The sequence below is a fragment of the Pogonomyrmex barbatus genome, unplaced genomic scaffold (genome assembly GCF_055798465.1).
Source record: "Pogonomyrmex barbatus isolate J1 unplaced genomic scaffold, ASM5579846v1 scaffold21, whole genome shotgun sequence".
Classification (NCBI taxonomy): Eukaryota; Metazoa; Arthropoda; class Insecta; order Hymenoptera; family Formicidae; genus Pogonomyrmex; species Pogonomyrmex barbatus.
The window spans coordinates 369944-390292 of record NW_028297118.1 but is presented as its reverse complement, the minus strand read 5'-3'; the positions used below and the strand labels follow the sequence as shown (position 1 = coordinate 390292).

At 50.5% G+C, this 20349-nt stretch overlaps 2 protein-coding genes across 2 annotated transcripts; both read right to left on the bottom strand.

The window, feature by feature from the left end:
- Window positions 1-1417: 1417 nt before the first annotated feature.
- On the bottom strand, window positions 1418-3848 carry LOC148936457 (uncharacterized). The gene has a single exon (XM_089077990.1). It carries the CDS (start codon window positions 3703-3705, stop codon window positions 1723-1725), a length of 1983 nt encoding a protein of 660 aa, XP_088934116.1. The 5' UTR covers window positions 3706-3848; the 3' UTR covers window positions 1418-1722.
- A 7425-nt stretch (window positions 3849-11273) lies between these two features.
- Window positions 11274-13950, bottom strand: LOC148936456 (uncharacterized). The gene has a single exon (XM_089077989.1). It carries the CDS (start codon window positions 13805-13807, stop codon window positions 11825-11827), a length of 1983 nt encoding a protein of 660 aa, XP_088934115.1. The 5' UTR covers window positions 13808-13950; the 3' UTR covers window positions 11274-11824.
- Between the last annotated feature and the right edge of the window lie 6399 nt (window positions 13951-20349).

Here is a 20349-nt window from a genome sequence, read left to right as displayed (position 1 = left end):
TAGGAGAAAGTGGCAAGGGCGGCAAAAAAGGGTCGGTCGTAAAACCCTTCCGGTCGGGCGATGCAACTATGCGACGGTCGGTCGACGCGAACAAAACGAGTGACACAACCCGAAAGAATCTTGAACGCGAGTACTCTTATATTCATTCACGTCTAATTCCTTTATACTCTATATTTTACTGAAACGTATGCAAGATGGGAACGCGAAAGCAACCGGGAATAAAACTTGATATATGATTTTCACCTACCTTTCGGTGTCCGCTCTGCGCAGATACTCCTCGAGGGAGATGCGTGGTCCGAAACTGCTTCCCTGGTAAGCTGCTACGGGGGTGGACGGGGCCGGTAAGGCGCTCCAGAGGCGGTCGTGCACGAGAAGTTCGTACTCGCCGTCGTAACTCACTTCCTCGCCGATGATCGCGTTATGATCGTAAATCGCGGCCACGTGGAGGTCGTATTCAAGCCGCCGAAGTGCGTTGTTACGACCCGCGCGATTCCTCCGTGCTTTAGGCATTCGGCAGAGGCTCCAGGCGTATATTGTATTTAATTAAAAGATTAGAATTACCGCGTGCTCGAAGTCCAATGTTTCCTTCGTGGTAAGTGCGGATAACGCACAACACCTTGCCCCCGGAAACGATTGGAATTCTCGCTTTAACTGCTAATTATTCGGTAAAATAAGGTTTGAGTTGTTAATGCCCGTTGCCTCTTTAGCCTCGCGAACACTTCCGATTTCTCGCGGCGATAGGAAGGATGATGCAATGAATGACACGTGGTGAATACACTGTACTTACTATATTCAAATATTCATGAATCGAATTACACTCGCGTAACACTTGGTTAAATTTAGAGCAATACAAAATTTAGAATACAAATGATCACTTAATTAACTTAACTAGATTGAGACGAAATAGAATTGACTTAAAATTAGAATTGGAATTGGGATTGGATTTGGATTGACACTCGCACGATGTGTACTACTCGACGGCGCGTACAAGAGTGGACGAGCATGGCCGCGCGTTGTAACGCGTGCCTGCGGCGGCGCTGTTGCGCAACGTGGCGGTAGCGTGGGTACGCCAACGCACGTGGCGCAAGATGGCGGATGGCGTGGGCACGCCAAAGCACGCGGCGCAAGATGGCGGATGACGTGGGTACGCCAAAGCACGTGGCGCAAGATGGCGGATGGCGTGGGTACGCCAAAGCACGTGGCGCTCGCGACGGTCATAGCCTATAAAGCTAGACCAGACGCACATATCTATAATGGTCGTTGGTCGGCCAATCAGCGCGCGGCTGACTGGAGATGATGCGCAACAGCAACGCGAGCCTTATTGTAGTATTAATAATTTTATAATTATTTAGGTTCATTGTTAGCGTGATTTATTTATTATTATTATTTAATTTTATTACTTATATTTATTACAGTGTATATTCACTGGCGGTAAGGCGCAACGCGCGATATGTCAACGGCAGGAGAGCCGGTTGTTGCCAACTTTGGCTTGAATAGTGGCGCTTCTGCGCAGGTGGGAAAAGGGGAAGGAAAAGAAATTTTTACGTTGGCTCTCCTGACGTTACACCTCCCCCCCTAAGAAGAAATGCAGGGCCAGGTGCCGTGCATTTCCCCTGCTCTACTAGAGGTTGAGTTGCAGAAGGTTTGAGCTACAATTATTTTACTTATGTTTATTCGTCTTATATTCTAACGCTTGTAATTAGTTATCGCACTTATTTGTCTCTATACTACGTCCTCGCGTAAGTATTTTTGGAGTTCACTGTATGACCGCACATGCTCACTAAACTTTTCCTTTTCGGCACTAGGGGCGATTTCGGGCGCCGTCGGTGTGTCTTCTGTCGAGCTCTGAGCTATTGGCATGAGGCGTTCCCTGCTAGGCGAGTCGGTTTTTGTTGCTGGGTTACCCATATGCAGCAAAAGGTTAGTGACCGACGACCATACTGCTCCCAATATATGAAGGCTCCATCCGTATATTCTGTGCAACGCGTATCCGTGGATGATTGTATCGATCACCAACTTGATCAGTCTGGCTATCACGAATAACGCCAAGACTCCTGCGCTGGCCGAGCCAAACGTAACAAATCCTTGCCATAATCGCTTCCCTGTGCTTTCAGCGATCCGATCTAAAGACTTTTCGTCGAGAAGATTCATCAAGGAAATACTCCCGCTCGGGACGTCCTGTCCTAAGGCCCCTCGCGCTATTGTATTCAGCATAGACGGCTTTTCGACTGGGAACATTATGTGGTCTCGCAGTCGGTTCAGATCGTCCGCGGAGTAGATTCCACTGGTGGCGAGTGCGTCCGGACTGACGTATTTCCACGTGGGGGTAGAAAGCGGCTGGATCGTCGGCGGAGGAAGCGACTCGATCGGCTTCAGGCCTACTCGGTACCAACTGCCGTGTAGTTTGTACATGCCAGGAAGCAACTCGTTGCAGTCTTTGTGTGTTCCTGTCCTGGTCAGAATTCTGGTGCGTGGCAATAAAAAGTGTGACGAATTGCGGTAGGTAACTGGCAACTCGTTGTAACACTCTTCGGTATGTCGCAGCTTGCATTCTACTGGGACGCATTGGACAATATGGATGACTTCTCCGGCTGTGACCGCCGTGTATCCAGGGGCTTTCATTATCCGGAAGGCCATTTCGTCTGGGGCTATAGTTGCCAATGAGAGCGCATTCTGGAGGATCTGACGCTCTAATGCACATTTCTGCTCCATAATATCGTGGTAAAGCCTGGTAAGTTGCGTTTTCACGTGTTTCTCCACGTAAACGAATTTCGAATTCACATAGGAGAATATATCTAAGTTGTTAACTGAGATCTGTGACTTAGATTTGAACGTGCGTCCTCGCTGTGTTTCCAATATAACAAGCTTTGGGTGCTCGGTCTGGAAAAGTCGATAGCCACATAGGTTGAATTCCGTCGTTTTTGTCAAGGCGAACGTTGTATCTCCGGTGGTCACTGTATATACCACTGGGGCAGTTTGTTTGGGCTTCGGCGACAGTTTTATGGCCATACCCTCGTAAAGTATATCGTACTGGTTGAAGTGGCAGCTGTCGTCGGACGGTGTTTTCCAGAAGGTTTCCGTACCGTCGAAATCGGCGCAGCTCCCCAGTTGCACGGGGCAGCGCGTTCCAGATGGCAGATTTAATGAGTTCGCTGACCGTTTGAATGGTGCTTCAAACGTCCTCAATACCACCTTTAAGGATGCTTGTACTACCACGCTCTCCCATGCTCCGAATCCGTCCGTGTACTGCGTTCCGGAACAACGGCCGTCAGCGTGCGTTTGTCCAGCCATAGTGACGCTCCTATGATTCGTGGCGTTTACAATCAATCTATCCACGAAGGCGGTTCCCAGCGCGAGAGTTCCAGTCTCGTGGATTTTCTGGCAGGTTTGCCAGCCGATCTCTTTGATGTACACCTTTCGACCGTCGGATACAATTGATATGTGTGAGTGCATGCCGCAGTAGTATATGGTCCGGTCGATTTCAATTCGGCATTGAATTATTGGCAAGCTCTCGAAATCGGAACTCTGCATGAGTTGTACGTACGTCTCCGTGCTCGCTGGCTCCATATCCTCGACATTACAGGCGCCGACGTCCAGCAGCGACAAGGTTGTGATATTGAGTCCGCTGCCTCCGCAGTCATAGCCCGTCAAGCCAAAGCTGAGCGTCGGGAACAGTAAAAGCGTTAAGATTCGTTGTGGCTCCATGTTTCTTCAAGGGGTGACGTGTGTCGACTGCCGCTTGGTTGCTCGCTCGCCCCCGGCTCTGGTTGTGGTGGGGCACGGCGTGTGGTGGGGCTCCGATTCCCCGCCTTCTTCAGTTTGTCCATATGGATAGTACGCAATTTACCTGGCCTTATCTCTAATTTAACATTATTATTACTTAGCACGTCCGCTATTTTGTAGGGACCGGTGTATTGTGGACTTAGTTTATTTCTCACAGGTTCTTTAAGCATGTACACCTGGTCTCCCGCTTCAAAGTTGCATGCCTTAACCCTTTTATCATAGTATCGCTTTGATCTAACCTTCGCAGCATTCAGGTTACGACGCGCGGCTCTCTGGGATTCGCTTATTTTCGCATTTAGTTCGAGTAAGTAGCCAGCGTAGCTTTCGTCGCGCTCGTCCTCGGGGAAGGGATCGCTTTCGGGAGTACGCGCGACGCTCCCGTAGACCAATTCGTGAGGGGTGAACTTCGTTCCCTCATGTACGCTCGTGTTGTAAGAAAAACTAGCTAATTTTAGATATTCGTCCCAATCGTGGTGGTCATTGACAAATTGTTTCAAGTACTCCCAAAGTACATGGTGCGAGCGCTCCACGGAGCCATTGGACTGAGGGTGGTACGCAGTGGTCTTACACTGTTTAATTCTGAATTTGCGAGCTATGTTGCGCATTAAAGAATTTAGAAAATGAGACCCTTGGTCCGTTAGTACCGCTCGCGGGGCACCATGCACGCAAATGAATTCGTTTACGAAAGCGTCGGCCACGTCGATAGCCGAGATCCCCTTGAGGGGGATAGCTAGTGAATACTTCGTCAAGAGATCTTGTATAGTAAATATGTACGAGTGGTCCTTGCGAGTGGTGGGGAGCGGCCCCATGATATCCATAGATATCTTATCAAACGCTTTGTCGGGTGTATCCGTTGGAATCATGGGCTGTCGGGTCTTTACTCTAACCAATTTTTTTAACTGGCAGCCTTCGCAATTATTTATGAACCGCGTTACTTCTTCCTTCAGTCTAGGCCAATTGTACCGCGATTTGAGGCGCGCGCATGTTTTGTTTATGCCTTTATGGCCTCCTATTGCGGACGCGTGATATTCCTCGATCAAGCGGATTCTATCTTCGGGGGGTGGAACAGTGATTTTATTACCGCATATCGATATTTCTATATCTTGGTTCCAAAATGCGTCGCGAATAACCTTTTCTATTTTCCTCCACGGTACTCCACTCGCATCCCCCTTGCAGACAGATATGGACCGTATGTCGAGTTCGTTCGTGACGTCGAGTAGTGACACCACGGCCTCTCTAATACTTTCTAGCGTGGTTATCGCGGAGACATTTACTTCAATCGGCAATGCAATAATTCGCCGTTTGCCGCTTTGCGTGACGTTTGCCCTGTTCAGCATGACGTCCCGCAATTTAGGCAGTAGTCCCTGTTGGCTGAGCATCCGAGCCCCTAAATCGCAAGGTTCACCTTGGACGCTCACGAATACCACCAGGTTGTCGCTTCTACTCGTAAAGTTATCTACGATTTCCTTCACTTTCGCGTGATGGAATTGAAACGGAGCGTTATTCGCGTTAAATAGAGATTCTTCGCTGGTGTCACTGTCGAGGTCCTCGTCGGAAGTGACGACGTGGGGGCGGATTTCGGTATCGTCGTCGGTTGACGAATCTTCCTCGGGCTCGCTATCGTTCCGTCTCGCGATATTCGATGTGCTCTCGAGGGGAAGGACGGGAAAAGCGGGGTTTCGTGACAGCGCGTCTGCGTTTACATTGGTTTTGCCGGCTCGATACATAACTTCGTATTCGTATTCGGCTAATTTTAATCGCCATCTGACTAATCGTGACGTGGGGTCCTTAACCGAATGCAACCATGTCAAGGGTTTGTGGTCGGTGACGAGCTGGAATCTTCTTCCGTATAAATATGGTCTAAAGTAATTTACGCAATAAACTATAGCGAGCAATTCCTTTTCGATCGTGGAGTAGTTCTGTTCCGGCGGGTTTAGTAATCGGGACGCGTATGCGATAGGGAGATCCTTGCCAAGCGGTCCCTGACTGAGGATTCCGCCGATCGCGAACTTGGAGGCGTCTGTAGTTACGACGAATTGTTGAGAAAAGTCGGGATATTGGAGAAGGGGTTCCGTGCATAGGGCGTGTTTAAGCTGCGCGAACGCGTTTTCCTGTGGATCGCCCCATCCGAACGGTACCTCCTTTTTTAATAAGTCCGTCAGAGGTTTAGCTGTTTTCGAGAAGTTCGGTATGAATCTCCGATAGTAACCCGCGAGTCCGAGAAATTGTTTAATGTTTTTCGCGGCATGGGGGCGCGGAAAATTTTCAACGGCGTGAATTTTTTTCGGGTCAGGCTTCACCCCGTCTTCTCCGATTACGTGGCCCAGATATGTGACCTCTTTCCGCAGAAATTCGCATTTGTCAGGCTGGAGGCGGAGCTTCGCGCCTCTCAATCTTTCGGCCAGCTTATTAAATTTTATTTCATGCTCTCGCAGTGAGCTAGCATATACCACAATATCGTCGAGGTACACGAATACCTCGGTTCCTTGGAGGCCGCTCAACACCTGATCCATAAGTCGCTGAAAGGTCGCCGGGGCGTTTTTTAACCCGAACGGCATGCGTTTAAATTCATAGTGCCCGAGAGGCGTGGAGAAAGCCGTTTTCGGCGCGTCCGACTTATGCATCGGTATTTGATGGAAACCCGACGCTAGATCGAAAATGCTAAAATATTTCGCGCTTCCCAGTTGATCTAGGATTTCGGTTATGTTGGGGAGGGGGTACGCGTCGCCTATTGTTTTCTCGTTGAGCGCTCTGTAATCTATGACCATGCGCCATCGTTTATTACCTTTCGAATCCGGTTTCTTAGGAACAATCCACAGAGGGGAATTGTACGGGGAATTGGAGGGACAGATTACGTCGTTTTTTAGTAGCTCGTTTACTTGCTTAGTAATTTCCTCTTTGTGTATAGGCGGGAATCGATACTGCTTTGTATTGACGGGTTGGTTATCCGTCGTCGTAATCGCGTGAGCAGTAGCGTCTGTGTACCCGAGGTGATCGGAAGGGAGCTGGAAAAGATCTGGGTTTTTTTCGATGAGCCTACCGACATGCTCTGTCTCCACCTGACTGAGGTGCTCTAAACGAAGGAGCGTTCGAATCGCTGAGATTCTTTCTGAATTCGATTCTACTTCCTGGATTCTACTTCCTATAACCCCGCAATTAAGAGAGGACTCTTCCCTAGGGAGGTCCCGTGAGATTGATTCGATCTCCTTGAGTTGGATAGTAGGAATGGCGATTTCTTTATCGGATTCGGTCGAGTTGATTATTTGCGAATATGCCCTTCCGTTGCGATTAGTCACGACCGCTTCGCCGAGGTATACCCCATCGCAGACTCTAAGTCGCGGGATATAACCGACTGCTATTTCTGGGTTCGCGACGTTCATACAAAACGTGGCGCGGCAGCGACCTGGTATTACGATAGTTTCCCGTCGGGCAAAAGGCAGGCGTATTCCTTGCCACTCTATCTGTTTTCGCCCGAAATCGATTTTGGCGTTATCGCGCAGGAATTCTGATCCTAGGATTCCTTCCTGGACGATGGGGAAATGGTCAGGTACCACGTGTAGGGTTATCTTGTGGCCCATAAATTCTATACGAGCCGACCCGAGAGTTTCCAGCCTGCCTTCGGTGATTCCAGTCAGGTATATTGTATCGCGCTTGAATACCGGAGTCTCGGGATGTAAGCAGCGCTCTTTTATTAGATTCGGTGCCGCTCCTGTGTCGACCATGAAATTAGTTTCCTTGATTAAGCCACGCGCGGACAATGTTATAGTGGGGGCGTGTGAATACTCTTGCGGATTTAAGATTGCGATCCTGACGCTTCTTCGGTCGTCTCCACGACGTTCACCGGACGCGTACTCCTTGGAGGATCCGCGCGCGCTGCGTCCGACCCACGGGGCGGATCCCGACCGTTTCCCGGTTCGTTGAGGCGACTGTTATTATATTGTCGTTTCCGACATTCCTCGATTTCATGGCCGCGATTTTTGCAATATCTGCACCATTTATCGTTAAGCTGCGATCCGTAATCGCGCGGCCCTCTGTCGCCTCCCCCCGATCTAGGCGATTCGCGTTTCTCGTAAAGCGGCGCAGTTCGTCTTACTTCGTCGCGGCGCTCAACCCACTCGGAGGGGTAGCGCGGTGCATAGTTCCGATCGCGATCTCTGTATGCGTCGAGTCGCGGCGGCGAGCGTCGTCGTTCCGGCGGTGCGGGCTGCTTGTAGCGCAGGCTAGGCCCCGCACCTGTTTCGGGGAAACGACGGTTTGCGCTGAGGGTTTGTTTGTTTGGGCTCAGCCCTTGATGGGGCGGCATTCCGTAACGCTGCCGTTCTATCTCATCACGCTTGGCTATAATCTTCGCGGCGGCAAATGCCTCGAACGGCTGGTAAAAATGTTCCGGTTTGAGTTGTAAACGTAGTGGGGTGGGCAGACCCTCACAGAAACATGAAGCGGTGAGTTCGTCTATCTCCCGGTTCGTCGCGGAATCTATCGTACCGTGGGCCCGACGTTCTCCGTCCCTTATGGAGGCTCGGAGTTCCTTGACGCGGTCGATGTAATCTAGCATATGCTCTCCCGATTTGAGGTGCACAGCGGTCAATTCCCCGCGGTATTGCGCAACACTTTTTATCGAGCCGAAGGCACTATTTAATAAATCTGACAGTTGTGTCACTGTGTCGCACGGTTCGTCGGCGACGGCTGAGTGAGCGTGGCCGCGCAATTTCGCTACCAGTAAACGCGTGAGGGGTCTCTCGAAATGAGGCGGCAGGATGTCGCGCGCTTGCCTGCACGCTCCGAGGAATTTCGACAAAGGGATGTTATAACCATCAAAAATTGGAACGAACTCGGTCGCCTCGCGATAAGTTATCTTCGGCGCGGGAGGGAGTTCCGTGCCCGACTCATTCAGCTCGCCAAAAGGGGCGGGCGTTTCCGTGAACCGTTGCCCAGCGGGAAGGCTAGGGCTTCGCGGTGGTAGGTCGCGTCGTGTCTCGATTTCGTGGCGAATGTTATTCAATTCAGCGCGCATTGCAGCAAGCATATTATTCATCTCGCGCACGGCGGTTCGACTCTGTTCCGCTTCAGCGCGGTCTCTTCGAAGCGCTGCGCTCTCCGCCCGAATTTCTTCTCTTTCCCGTTGTAATGCGTCGGCGTCGGCTTGTAATTGTGCGGCGCGCTTGGCCATGTTGGCTTGCATGACATCGAATTCGCTGTCGGTATACTTAGTTTTAGGGGCACCCGGCCTGTCTACGGAGATCATCTCTGCGTCGTCGCTCGCGAGCTTTCCCTTTTGAGCGCGCGTGGTCATGTCCGTTTCTTTCTCGCCCTTTACCGGTGTACGAAGCATAAGAAACAGCTACAGCGCGAATATGACGCGGGTCGGTAGGATGTGTCGAAATTTTTCGATTCCTCCGATTAACGTATCCCACCGCTGTCACCAGAAATATGTTACGTCGCAGGCGGTGGCGAGATTGCCAAAGCAAATCGCCACGTGGCACTGGACCAAGGCGGGAATACGCTCGCCTCTCGGCGACGCTGCCAGCGATCGAGCGGCAAATCGCCAACAGCGGTTCGGAAGAATTAAGGAATTAAGGAATTAAGGAGTACGAAACCCTGATTATACTGCTCAAATCCGCGGGAACCTCTCCGATAATGTCAGCGGCGAATTATTAAGTTCTCAGGAAATTTCAGTGAATTACACGGCTAACGTTGCGTTTAACCAGACGTTGGGCGATTATTAGACTGTAAGCGGATCAGTGCAACAGAGAAGTTGGTTAGCCGGCGCGATAGGATGCCGTCGGGAGCGGGATTGGTCTCGTCGAGGTAGTATCGCCCGCAGATGTTCTCTATAGCGTTGCCTAATTCCCTGAGCACTTCTAGAGACACAGTAAAAACTTCGGTGCAGTCAGGGCAGAGCTCAATATCGCGGACTATTACAAGACTAGCGCGGCAGCAATCGCAATGATCCCGGGCGGAAGTATACCCGAACTGGAACGCGTGGGCCAATTCAAGACGATACGTAAGAGTTCCCTCTGGTATTTTCTCCTTACATCGAAAGCAAAGATATTCGGCACTATTAGGGAGTAACTCGGCGATAGCGTCGTCCACGCGTCGATATCCGAACGTGGTAAGGCAACGCACCGTGCTCCTACGGTATCTGTATACGGCGGCCGGGTGAGTGCGCGAATCTCGTGGCTCGAGAAAGCAAGGCGGGCACATTACGTCAAATAACGGGAATTAATATTACGCGGCGAATATTCAATATTAAAATGATATTACGAAACTGGAATATTTCCGTGCGTAGCGATAAACCGGCTCAAAACCCTACATGCCTTAGGAGAAAGTGGCAAGGGCGGCAAAAAAGGGTCGGTCGTAAAACCCTTCCGGTCGGGCGATGCAACTATGCGACGGTCGGTCGACGCGAACAAAACGAGTGACACAACCCGAAAGAATCTTGAACGCGAGTACTCTTATATTCATTCACGTCTAATTCCTTTATACTCTATATTTTACTGAAACGTATGCAAGATGGGAACGCGAAAGCAACCGGGAATAAAACTTGATGTATGATTTTCACCTACCTTTCGGTGTCCGCTCTGCGCAGATACTCCTCGAGGGAGATGCGTGGTCCGAAACTGCTTCCCTGGTAAGCTGCTACGGGGGTGGACGGGGCCGGTAAGGCGCTCCAGAGGCGGTCGTGCACGAGAAGTTCGTACTCGCCGTCGTAACTCACTTCCTCGCCGATGATCGCGTTATGATCGTAAATCGCGGCCACGTGGAGGTCGTATTCAAGCCGCCGAAGTGCGTTGTTACGACCCGCGCGATTCCTCCGTGCTTTAGGCATTCGGCAGAGGCTCCAGGCGTATATTGTATTTAATTAAAAGATTAGAATTACCGCGTGCTCGAAGTCCAATGTTTCCTTCGTGGTAAGTGCGGATAACGCACAACACCTTGCCCCCGGAAACGATTGGAATTCTCGCTTTAACTGCTAATTATTCGGTAAAATAAGGTTTGAGTTGTTAATGCCCGTTGCCTCTTTAGCCTCGCGAACACTTCCGATTTCTCGCGGCGATAGGAAGGATGATGCAATGAATGACACGTGGTGAATACACTGTACTTACTATATTCAAATATTCATGAATCGAATTACACTCGCGTAACACTTGGTTAAATTTAGAGCAATACAAAATTTAGAATACAAATGATCACTTAATTAACTTAACTAGATTGAGACGAAATAGAATTGACTTAAAATTAGAATTGGAATTGGGATTGGATTTGGATTGACACTCGCACGATGTGTACTACTCGACGGCGCGTACAAGAGTGGACGAGCATGGCCGCGCGTTGTAACGCGTGCCTGCGGCGGCGCTGTTGCGCAACGTGGCGGTAGCGTGGGTACGCCAACGCACGTGGCGCAAGATGGCGGATGGCGTGGGCACGCCAAAGCACGCGGCGCAAGATGGCGGATGACGTGGGTACGCCAAAGCACGTGGCGCAAGATGGCGGATGGCGTGGGTACGCCAAAGCACGTGGCGCTCGCGACGGTCATAGCCTATAAAGCTAGACCAGACGCACATATCTATAATGGTCGTTGGTCGGCCAATCAGCGCGCGGCTGACTGGAGATGATGCGCAACAGCAACGCGAGCCTTATTGTAGTATTAATAATTTTACAATTATTTAGGTTCATTGTTAGCGTGATTTATTTATTATTATTATTTAATTTTATTACTTATATTTATTACAGTGTATATTCACTGGCGGTAAGGCGCAACGCGCGATATGTCAACGGCAGGAGAGCCGGTTGTTGCCAACTTTGGCTTGAATAGTGGCGCTTCTGCGCAGGTGGGAAAAGGGGAAGGAAAAGAAATTTTTACGTTGGCTCTCCTGACGTTACACCTCCCCCCCTAAGAAGAAATGCAGGGCCAGGTGCCGTGCATTTCCCCTGCTCTACTAGAGGTTGAGTTGCAGAAGGTTTGAGCTACAATTATTTTACTTATGTTTATTCGTCTTATATTCTAACGCTTGTAATTAGTTATCGCACTTATTTGTCTCTATACTACGTCCTCGCGTAAGTATTTTTGGAGTTCACTGTATGACCGCACATGCTCACTAAACTTTTCCTTTTCGGCACTAGGGGCGATTTCGGGCGCCGTCGGTGTGTCTTCTGTCGAGCTCTGAGCTATTGGCATGAGGCGTTCCCTGCTAGGCGAGTCGGTTTTTGTTGCTGGGTTACCCATATGCAGCAAAAGGTTAGTGACCGACGACCATACTGCTCCCAATATATGAAGGCTCCATCCGTATATTCTGTGCAACGCGTATCCGTGGATGATTGTATCGATCACCAACTTGATCAGTCTGGCTATCACGAATAACGCCAAGACTCCTGCGCTGGCCGAGCCAAACGTAACAAATCCTTGCCATAATCGCTTCCCTGTGCTTTCAGCGATCCGATCTAAAGACTTTTCGTCGAGAAGATTCATCAAGGAAATACTCCCGCTCGGGACGTCCTGTCCTAAGGCCCCTCGCGCTATTGTATTCAGCATAGACGGCTTTTCGACTGGGAACATTATGTGGTCTCGCAGTCGGTTCAGATCGTCCGCGGAGTAGATTCCACTGGTGGCGAGTGCGTCCGGACTGACGTATTTCCACGTGGGGGTAGAAAGCGGCTGGATCGTCGGCGGAGGAAGCGACTCGATCGGCTTCAGGCCTACTCGGTACCAACTGCCGTGTAGTTTGTACATGCCAGGAAGCAACTCGTTGCAGTCTTTGTGTGTTCCTGTCCTGGTCAGAATTCTGGTGCGTGGCAATAAAAAGTGTGACGAATTGCGGTAGGTAACTGGCAACTCGTTGTAACACTCTTCGGTATGTCGCAGCTTGCATTCTACTGGGACGCATTGGACAATATGGATGACTTCTCCGGCTGTGACCGCCGTGTATCCAGGGGCTTTCATTATCCGGAAGGCCATTTCGTCTGGGGCTATAGTTGCCAATGAGAGCGCATTCTGGAGGATCTGACGCTCTAATGCACATTTCTGCTCCATAATATCGTGGTAAAGCCTGGTAAGTTGCGTTTTCACGTGTTTCTCCACGTAAACGAATTTCGAATTCACATAGGAGAATATATCTAAGTTGTTAACTGAGATCTGTGACTTAGATTTGAACGTGCGTCCTCGCTGTGTTTCCAATATAACAAGCTTTGGGTGCTCGGTCTGGAAAAGTCGATAGCCACATAGGTTGAATTCCGTCGTTTTTGTCAAGGCGAACGTTGTATCTCCGGTGGTCACTGTATATACCACTGGGGCAGTTTGTTTGGGCTTCGGCGACAGTTTTATGGCCATACCCTCGTAAAGTATATCGTACTGGTTGAAGTGGCAGCTGTCGTCGGACGGTGTTTTCCAGAAGGTTTCCGTACCGTCGAAATCGGCGCAGCTCCCCAGTTGCACGGGGCAGCGCGTTCCAGATGGCAGATTTAATGAGTTCGCTGACCGTTTGAATGGTGCTTCAAACGTCCTCAATACCACCTTTAAGGATGCTTGTACTACCACGCTCTCCCATGCTCCGAATCCGTCCGTGTACTGCGTTCCGGAACAACGGCCGTCAGCGTGCGTTTGTCCAGCCATAGTGACGCTCCTATGATTCGTGGCGTTTACAATCAATCTATCCACGAAGGCGGTTCCCAGCGCGAGAGTTCCAGTCTCGTGGATTTTCTGGCAGGTTTGCCAGCCGATCTCTTTGATGTACACCTTTCGACCGTCGGATACAATTGATATGTGTGAGTGCATGCCGCAGTAGTATATGGTCCGGTCGATTTCAATTCGGCATTGAATTATTGGCAAGCTCTCGAAATCGGAACTCTGCATGAGTTGTACGTACGTCTCCGTGCTCGCTGGCTCCATATCCTCGACATTACAGGCGCCGACGTCCAGCAGCGACAAGGTTGTGATATTGAGTCCGCTGCCTCCGCAGTCATAGCCCGTCAAGCCAAAGCTGAGCGTCGGGAACAGTAAAAGCGTTAAGATTCGTTGTGGCTCCATGTTTCTTCAAGGGGTGACGTGTGTCGACTGCCGCTTGGTTGCTCGCTCGCCCCCGGCTCTGGTTGTGGTGGGGCACGGCGTGTGGTGGGGCTCCGATTCCCCGCCTTCTTCAGTTTGTCCATATGGATAGTACGCAATTTACCTGGCCTTATCTCTAATTTAACATTATTATTACTTAGCACGTCCGCTATTTTGTAGGGACCGGTGTATTGTGGACTTAGTTTATTTCTCACAGGTTCTTTAAGCATGTACACCTGGTCTCCCGCTTCAAAGTTGCATGCCTTAACCCTTTTATCATAGTATCGCTTTGATCTAACCTTCGCAGCATTCAGGTTACGACGCGCGGCTCTCTGGGATTCGCTTATTTTCGCATTTAGTTCGAGTAAGTAGCCAGCGTAGCTTTCGTCGCGCTCGTCCTCGGGGAAGGGATCGCTTTCGGGAGTACGCGCGACGCTCCCGTAGACCAATTCGTGAGGGGTGAACTTCGTTCCCTCATGTACGCTCGTGTTGTAAGAAAAACTAGCTAATTTTAGATATTCGTCCCAATCGTGGTGGTCATTGACAAATTGTTTCAAGTACTCCCAAAGTACATGGTGCGAGCGCTCCACGGAGCCATTGGACTGAGGGTGGTACGCAGTGGTCTTACACTGTTTAATTCTGAATTTGCGAGCTATGTTGCGCATTAAAGAATTTAGAAAATGAGACCCTTGGTCCGTTAGTACCGCTCGCGGGGCACCATGCACGCAAATGAATTCGTTTACGAAAGCGTCGGCCACGTCGATAGCCGAGATCCCCTTGAGGGGGATAGCTAGTGAATACTTCGTCAAGAGATCTTGTATAGTAAATATGTACGAGTGGTCCTTGCGAGTGGTGGGGAGCGGCCCCATGATATCCATAGATATCTTATCAAACGCTTTGTCGGGTGTATCCGTTGGAATCATGGGCTGTCGGGTCTTTACTCTAACCAATTTTTTTAACTGGCAGCCTTCGCAATTATTTATGAACCGCGTTACTTCTTCCTTCAGTCTAGGCCAATTGTACCGCGATTTGAGGCGCGCGCATGTTTTGTTTATGCCTTTATGGCCTCCTATTGCGGACGCGTGATATTCCTCGATCAAGCGGATTCTATCTTCGGGGGGTGGAACAGTGATTTTATTACCGCATATCGATATTTCTATATCTTGGTTCCAAAATGCGTCGCGAATAACCTTTTCTATTTTCCTCCACGGTACTCCACTCGCATCCCCCTTGCAGACAGATATGGACCGTATGTCGAGTTCGTTCGTGACGTCGAGTAGTGACACCACGGCCTCTCTAATACTTTCTAGCGTGGTTATCGCGGAGACATTTACTTCAATCGGCAATGCAATAATTCGCCGTTTGCCGCTTTGCGTGACGTTTGCCCTGTTCAGCATGACGTCCCGCAATTTAGGCAGTAGTCCCTGTTGGCTGAGCATCCGAGCCCCTAAATCGCAAGGTTCACCTTGGACGCTCACGAATACCACCAGGTTGTCGCTTCTACTCGTAAAGTTATCTACGATTTCCTTCACTTTCGCGTGATGGAATTGAAACGGAGCGTTATTCGCGTTAAATAGAGATTCTTCGCTGGTGTCACTGTCGAGGTCCTCGTCGGAAGTGACGACGTGGGGGCGGATTTCGGTATCGTCGTCGGTTGACGAATCTTCCTCGGGCTCGCTATCGTTCCGTCTCGCGATATTCGATGTGCTCTCGAGGGGAAGGACGGGAAAAGCGGGGTTTCGTGACAGCGCGTCTGCGTTTACATTGGTTTTGCCGGCTCGATACATAACTTCGTATTCGTATTCGGCTAATTTTAATCGCCATCTGACTAATCGTGACGTGGGGTCCTTAACCGAATGCAACCATGTCAAGGGTTTGTGGTCGGTGACGAGCTGGAATCTTCTTCCGTATAAATATGGTCTAAAGTAATTTACGCAATAAACTATAGCGAGCAATTCCTTTTCGATCGTGGAGTAGTTCTGTTCCGGCGGGTTTAGTAATCGGGACGCGTATGCGATAGGGAGATCCTTGCCAAGCGGTCCCTGACTGAGGATTCCGCCGATCGCGAACTTGGAGGCGTCTGTAGTTACGACGAATTGTTGAGAAAAGTCGGGATATTGGAGAAGGGGTTCCGTGCATAGGGCGTGTTTAAGCTGCGCGAACGCGTTTTCCTGTGGATCGCCCCATCCGAACGGTACCTCCTTTTTTAATAAGTCCGTCAGAGGTTTAGCTGTTTTCGAGAAGTTCGGTATGAATCTCCGATAGTAACCCGCGAGTCCGAGAAATTGTTTAATGTTTTTCGCGGCATGGGGGCGCGGAAAATTTTCAACGGCGTGAATTTTTTTCGGGTCAGGCTTCACCCCGTCTTCTCCGATTACGTGGCCCAGATATGTGACCTCTTTCCGCAGAAATTCGCATTTGTCAGGCTGGAGGCGGAGCTTCGCGCCTCTCAATCTTTCGGCCAGCTTATTAAATTTTATTTCATGCTCTCGCAGTGAGCTAGCATATACCACAATATCGTCGAGGTACACGAATACCTCGGTTCCTTGGAGGCCGCTCAACACCTGATCCATAAGTCGCTGAAAGGTCGCCGGGGCGTTTTTTAACCCGAACGGCATGCGTTTAAATTCATAGTGCCCGAGAGGCGTGGAGAAAGCCGTTTTCGGCGCGTCCGACTTATGCATCGGTATTTGATGGAAACCCGACGCTAGATCGAAAATGCTAAAATATTTCGCGCTTCCCAGTTGATCTAGGATTTCGGTTATGTTGGGGAGGGGGTACGCGTCGCCTATTGTTTTCTCGTTGAGCGCTCTGTAATCTATGACCATGCGCCATCGTTTATTACCTTTCGAATCCGGTTTCTTAGGAACAATCCACAGAGGGGAATTGTACGGGGAATTGGAGGGACAGATTACGTCGTTTTTTAGTAGCTCGTTTACTTGCTTAGTAATTTCCTCTTTGTGTATAGGCGGGAATCGATACTGCTTTGTATTGACGGGTTGGTTATCCGTCGTCGTAATCGCGTGAGCAGTAGCGTCTGTGTACCCGAGGTGATCGGAAGGGAGCTGGAAAAGATCTGGGTTTTTTTCGATGAGCCTACCGACATGCTCTGTCTCCACCTGACTGAGGTGCTCTAAACGAAGGAGCGTTCGAATCGCTGAGATTCTTTCTGAATTCGATTCTACTTCCTGGATTCTACTTCCTATAACCCCGCAATTAAGAGAGGACTCTTCCCTAGGGAGGTCCCGTGAGATTGATTCGATCTCCTTGAGTTGGATAGTAGGAATGGCGATTTCTTTATCGGATTCGGTCGAGTTGATTATTTGCGAATATGCCCTTCCGTTGCGATTAGTCACGACCGCTTCGCCGAGGTATACCCCATCGCAGACTCTAAGTCGCGGGATATAACCGACTGCTATTTCTGGGTTCGCGACGTTCATACAAAACGTGGCGCGGCAGCGACCTGGTATTACGATAGTTTCCCGTCGGGCAAAAGGCAGGCGTATTCCTTGCCACTCTATCTGTTTTCGCCCGAAATCGATTTTGGCGTTATCGCGCAGGAATTCTGATCCTAGGATTCCTTCCTGGACGATGGGGAAATGGTCAGGTACCACGTGTAGGGTTATCTTGTGGCCCATAAATTCTATACGAGCCGACCCGAGAGTTTCCAGCCTGCCTTCGGTGATTCCAGTCAGGTATATTGTATCGCGCTTGAATACCGGAGTCTCGGGATGTAAGCAGCGCTCTTTTATTAGATTCGGTGCCGCTCCTGTGTCGACCATGAAATTAGTTTCCTTGATTAAGCCACGCGCGGACAATGTTATAGTGGGGGCGTGTGAATACTCTTGCGGATTTAAGATTGCGATCCTGACGCTTCTTCGGTCGTCTCCACGACGTTCACCGGACGCGTACTCCTTGGAGGATCCGCGCGCGCTGCGTCCGACCCACGGGGCGGATCCCGACCGTTTCCCGGTTCGTTGAGGCGACTGTTATTATATTGTCGTTTCCGACATTCCTCGATTTCATGGCCGCGATTTTTGCAATATCTGCACCATTTATCGTTAAGCTGCGATCCGTAATCGCGCGGCCCTCTGTCGCCTCCCCCCGATCTAGGCGATTCGCGTTTCTCGTAAAGCGGCGCAGTTCGTCTTACTTCGTCGCGGCGCTCAACCCACTCGGAGGGGTAGCGCGGTGCATAGTTCCGATCGCGATCTCTGTATGCGTCGAGTCGCGGCGGCGAGCGTCGTCGTTCCGGCGGTGCGGGCTGCTTGTAGCGCAGGCTAGGCCCCGCACCTGTTTCGGGGAAACGACGGTTTGCGCTGAGGGTTTGTTTGTTTGGGCTCAGCCCTTGATGGGGCGGCATTCCGTAACGCTGCCGTTCTATCTCATCACGCTTGGCTATAATCTTCGCGGCGGCAAATGCCTCGAACGGCTGGTAAAAATGTTCCGGTTTGAGTTGTAAACGTAGTGGGGTGGGCAGACCCTCACAGAAACATGAAGCGGTGAGTTCGTCTATCTCCCGGTTCGTCGCGGAATCTATCGTACCGTGGGCCCGACGTTCTCCGTCCCTTATGGAGGCTCGGAGTTCCTTGACGCGGTCGATGTAATCTAGCATATGCTCTCCCGATTTGAGGTGCACAGCGGTCAATTCCCCGCGGTATTGCGCAACACTTTTTATCGAGCCGAAGGCACTATTTAATAAATCTGACAGTTGTGTCACTGTGTCGCACGGTTCGTCGGCGACGGCTGAGTGAGCGTGGCCGCGCAATTTCGCTACCAGTAAACGCGTGAGGGGTCTCTCGAAATGAGGCGGCAGGATGTCGCGCGCTTGCCTGCACGCTCCGAGGAATTTCGACAAAGGGATGTTATAACCATCAAAAATTGGAACGAACTCGGTCGCCTCGCGATAAGTTATCTTCGGCGCGGGAGGGAGTTCCGTGCCCGACTCATTCAGCTCGCCAAAAGGGGCGGGCGTTTCCGTGAACCGTTGCCCAGCGGGAAGGCTAGGGCTTCGCGGTGGTAGGTCGCGTCGTGTCTCGATTTCGTGGCGAATGTTATTCAATTCAGCGCGCATTGCAGCAAGCATATTATTCATCTCGCGCACGGCGGTTCGACTCTGTTCCGCTTCAGCGCGGTCTCTTCGAAGCGCTGCGCTCTCCGCCCGAATTTCTTCTCTTTCCCGTTGTAATGCGTCGGCGTCGGCTTGTAATTGTGCGGCGCGCTTGGCCATGTTGGCTTGCATGACATCGAATTCGCTGTCGGTATACTTAGTTTTAGGGGCACCCGGCCTGTCTACGGAGATCATCTCTGCGTCGTCGCTCGCGAGCTTTCCCTTTTGAGCGCGCGTGGTCATGTCCGTTTCTTTCTCGCCCTTTACCGGTGTACGAAGCATAAGAAACAGCTACAGCGCGAATATGACGCGGGTCGGTAGGATGTGTCGAAATTTTTCGATTCCTCCGATTAACGTATCCCACCGCTGTCACCAGAAATATGTTACGTCGCAGGCGGTGGCGAGATTGCCAAAGCAAATCGCCACGTGGCACTGGACCAAGGCGGGAATACGCTCGCCTCTCGGCGACGCTGCCAGCGATCGAGCGGCAAATCGCCAACAGCGGTTCGGAAGAATTAAGGAATTAAGGAATTAAGGAGTACGAAACCCTGATTATACTGCTCAAATCCGCGGGAACCTCTCCGATAATGTCAGCGGCGAATTATTAAGTTCTCAGGAAATTTCAGTGAATTACACGGCTAACGTTGCGTTTAACCAGACGTTGGGCGATTATTAGACTGTAAGCGGATCAGTGCAACAGAGAAGTTGGTTAGCCGGCGCGATAGGATGCCGTCGGGAGCGGGATTGGTCTCGTCGAGGTAGTATCGCCCGCAGATGTTCTCTATAGCGTTGCCTAATTCCCTGAGCACTTCTAGAGACACAGTAAAAACTTCGGTGCAGTCAGGGCAGAGCTCAATATCGCGGACTATTACAAGACTAGCGCGGCAGCAATCGCAATGATCCCGGGCGGAAGTATACCCGAACTGGAACGCGTGGGCCAATTCAAGACGATACGTAAGAGTTCCCTCTGGTATTTTCTCCTTACATCGAAAGCAAAGATATTCGGCACTATTAGGGAGTAACTCGGCGATAGCGTCGTCCACGCGTCGATATCCGAACGTGGTAAGGCAACGCACCGTGCTCCTACGGTATCTGTATACGGCGGCCGGGTGAGTGCGCGAATCTCGTGGCTCGAGAAAGCAAGGCGGGCACATTACGTCAAATAACGGGAATTAATATTACGCGGCGAATATTCAATATTAAAATGATATTACGAAACTGGAATATTTCCGTGCGTAGCGATAAACCGGCTCAAAACCCTACATGCCTTAGGAGAAAGTGGCAAGGGCGGCAAAAAAGGGTCGGTCGTAAAACCCTTCCGGTCGGGCGATGCAACTATGCGACGGTCGGTCGACGCGAACAAAACGAGTGACACAACCCGAAAGAATCTTGAACGCGAGTACTCTTATATTCA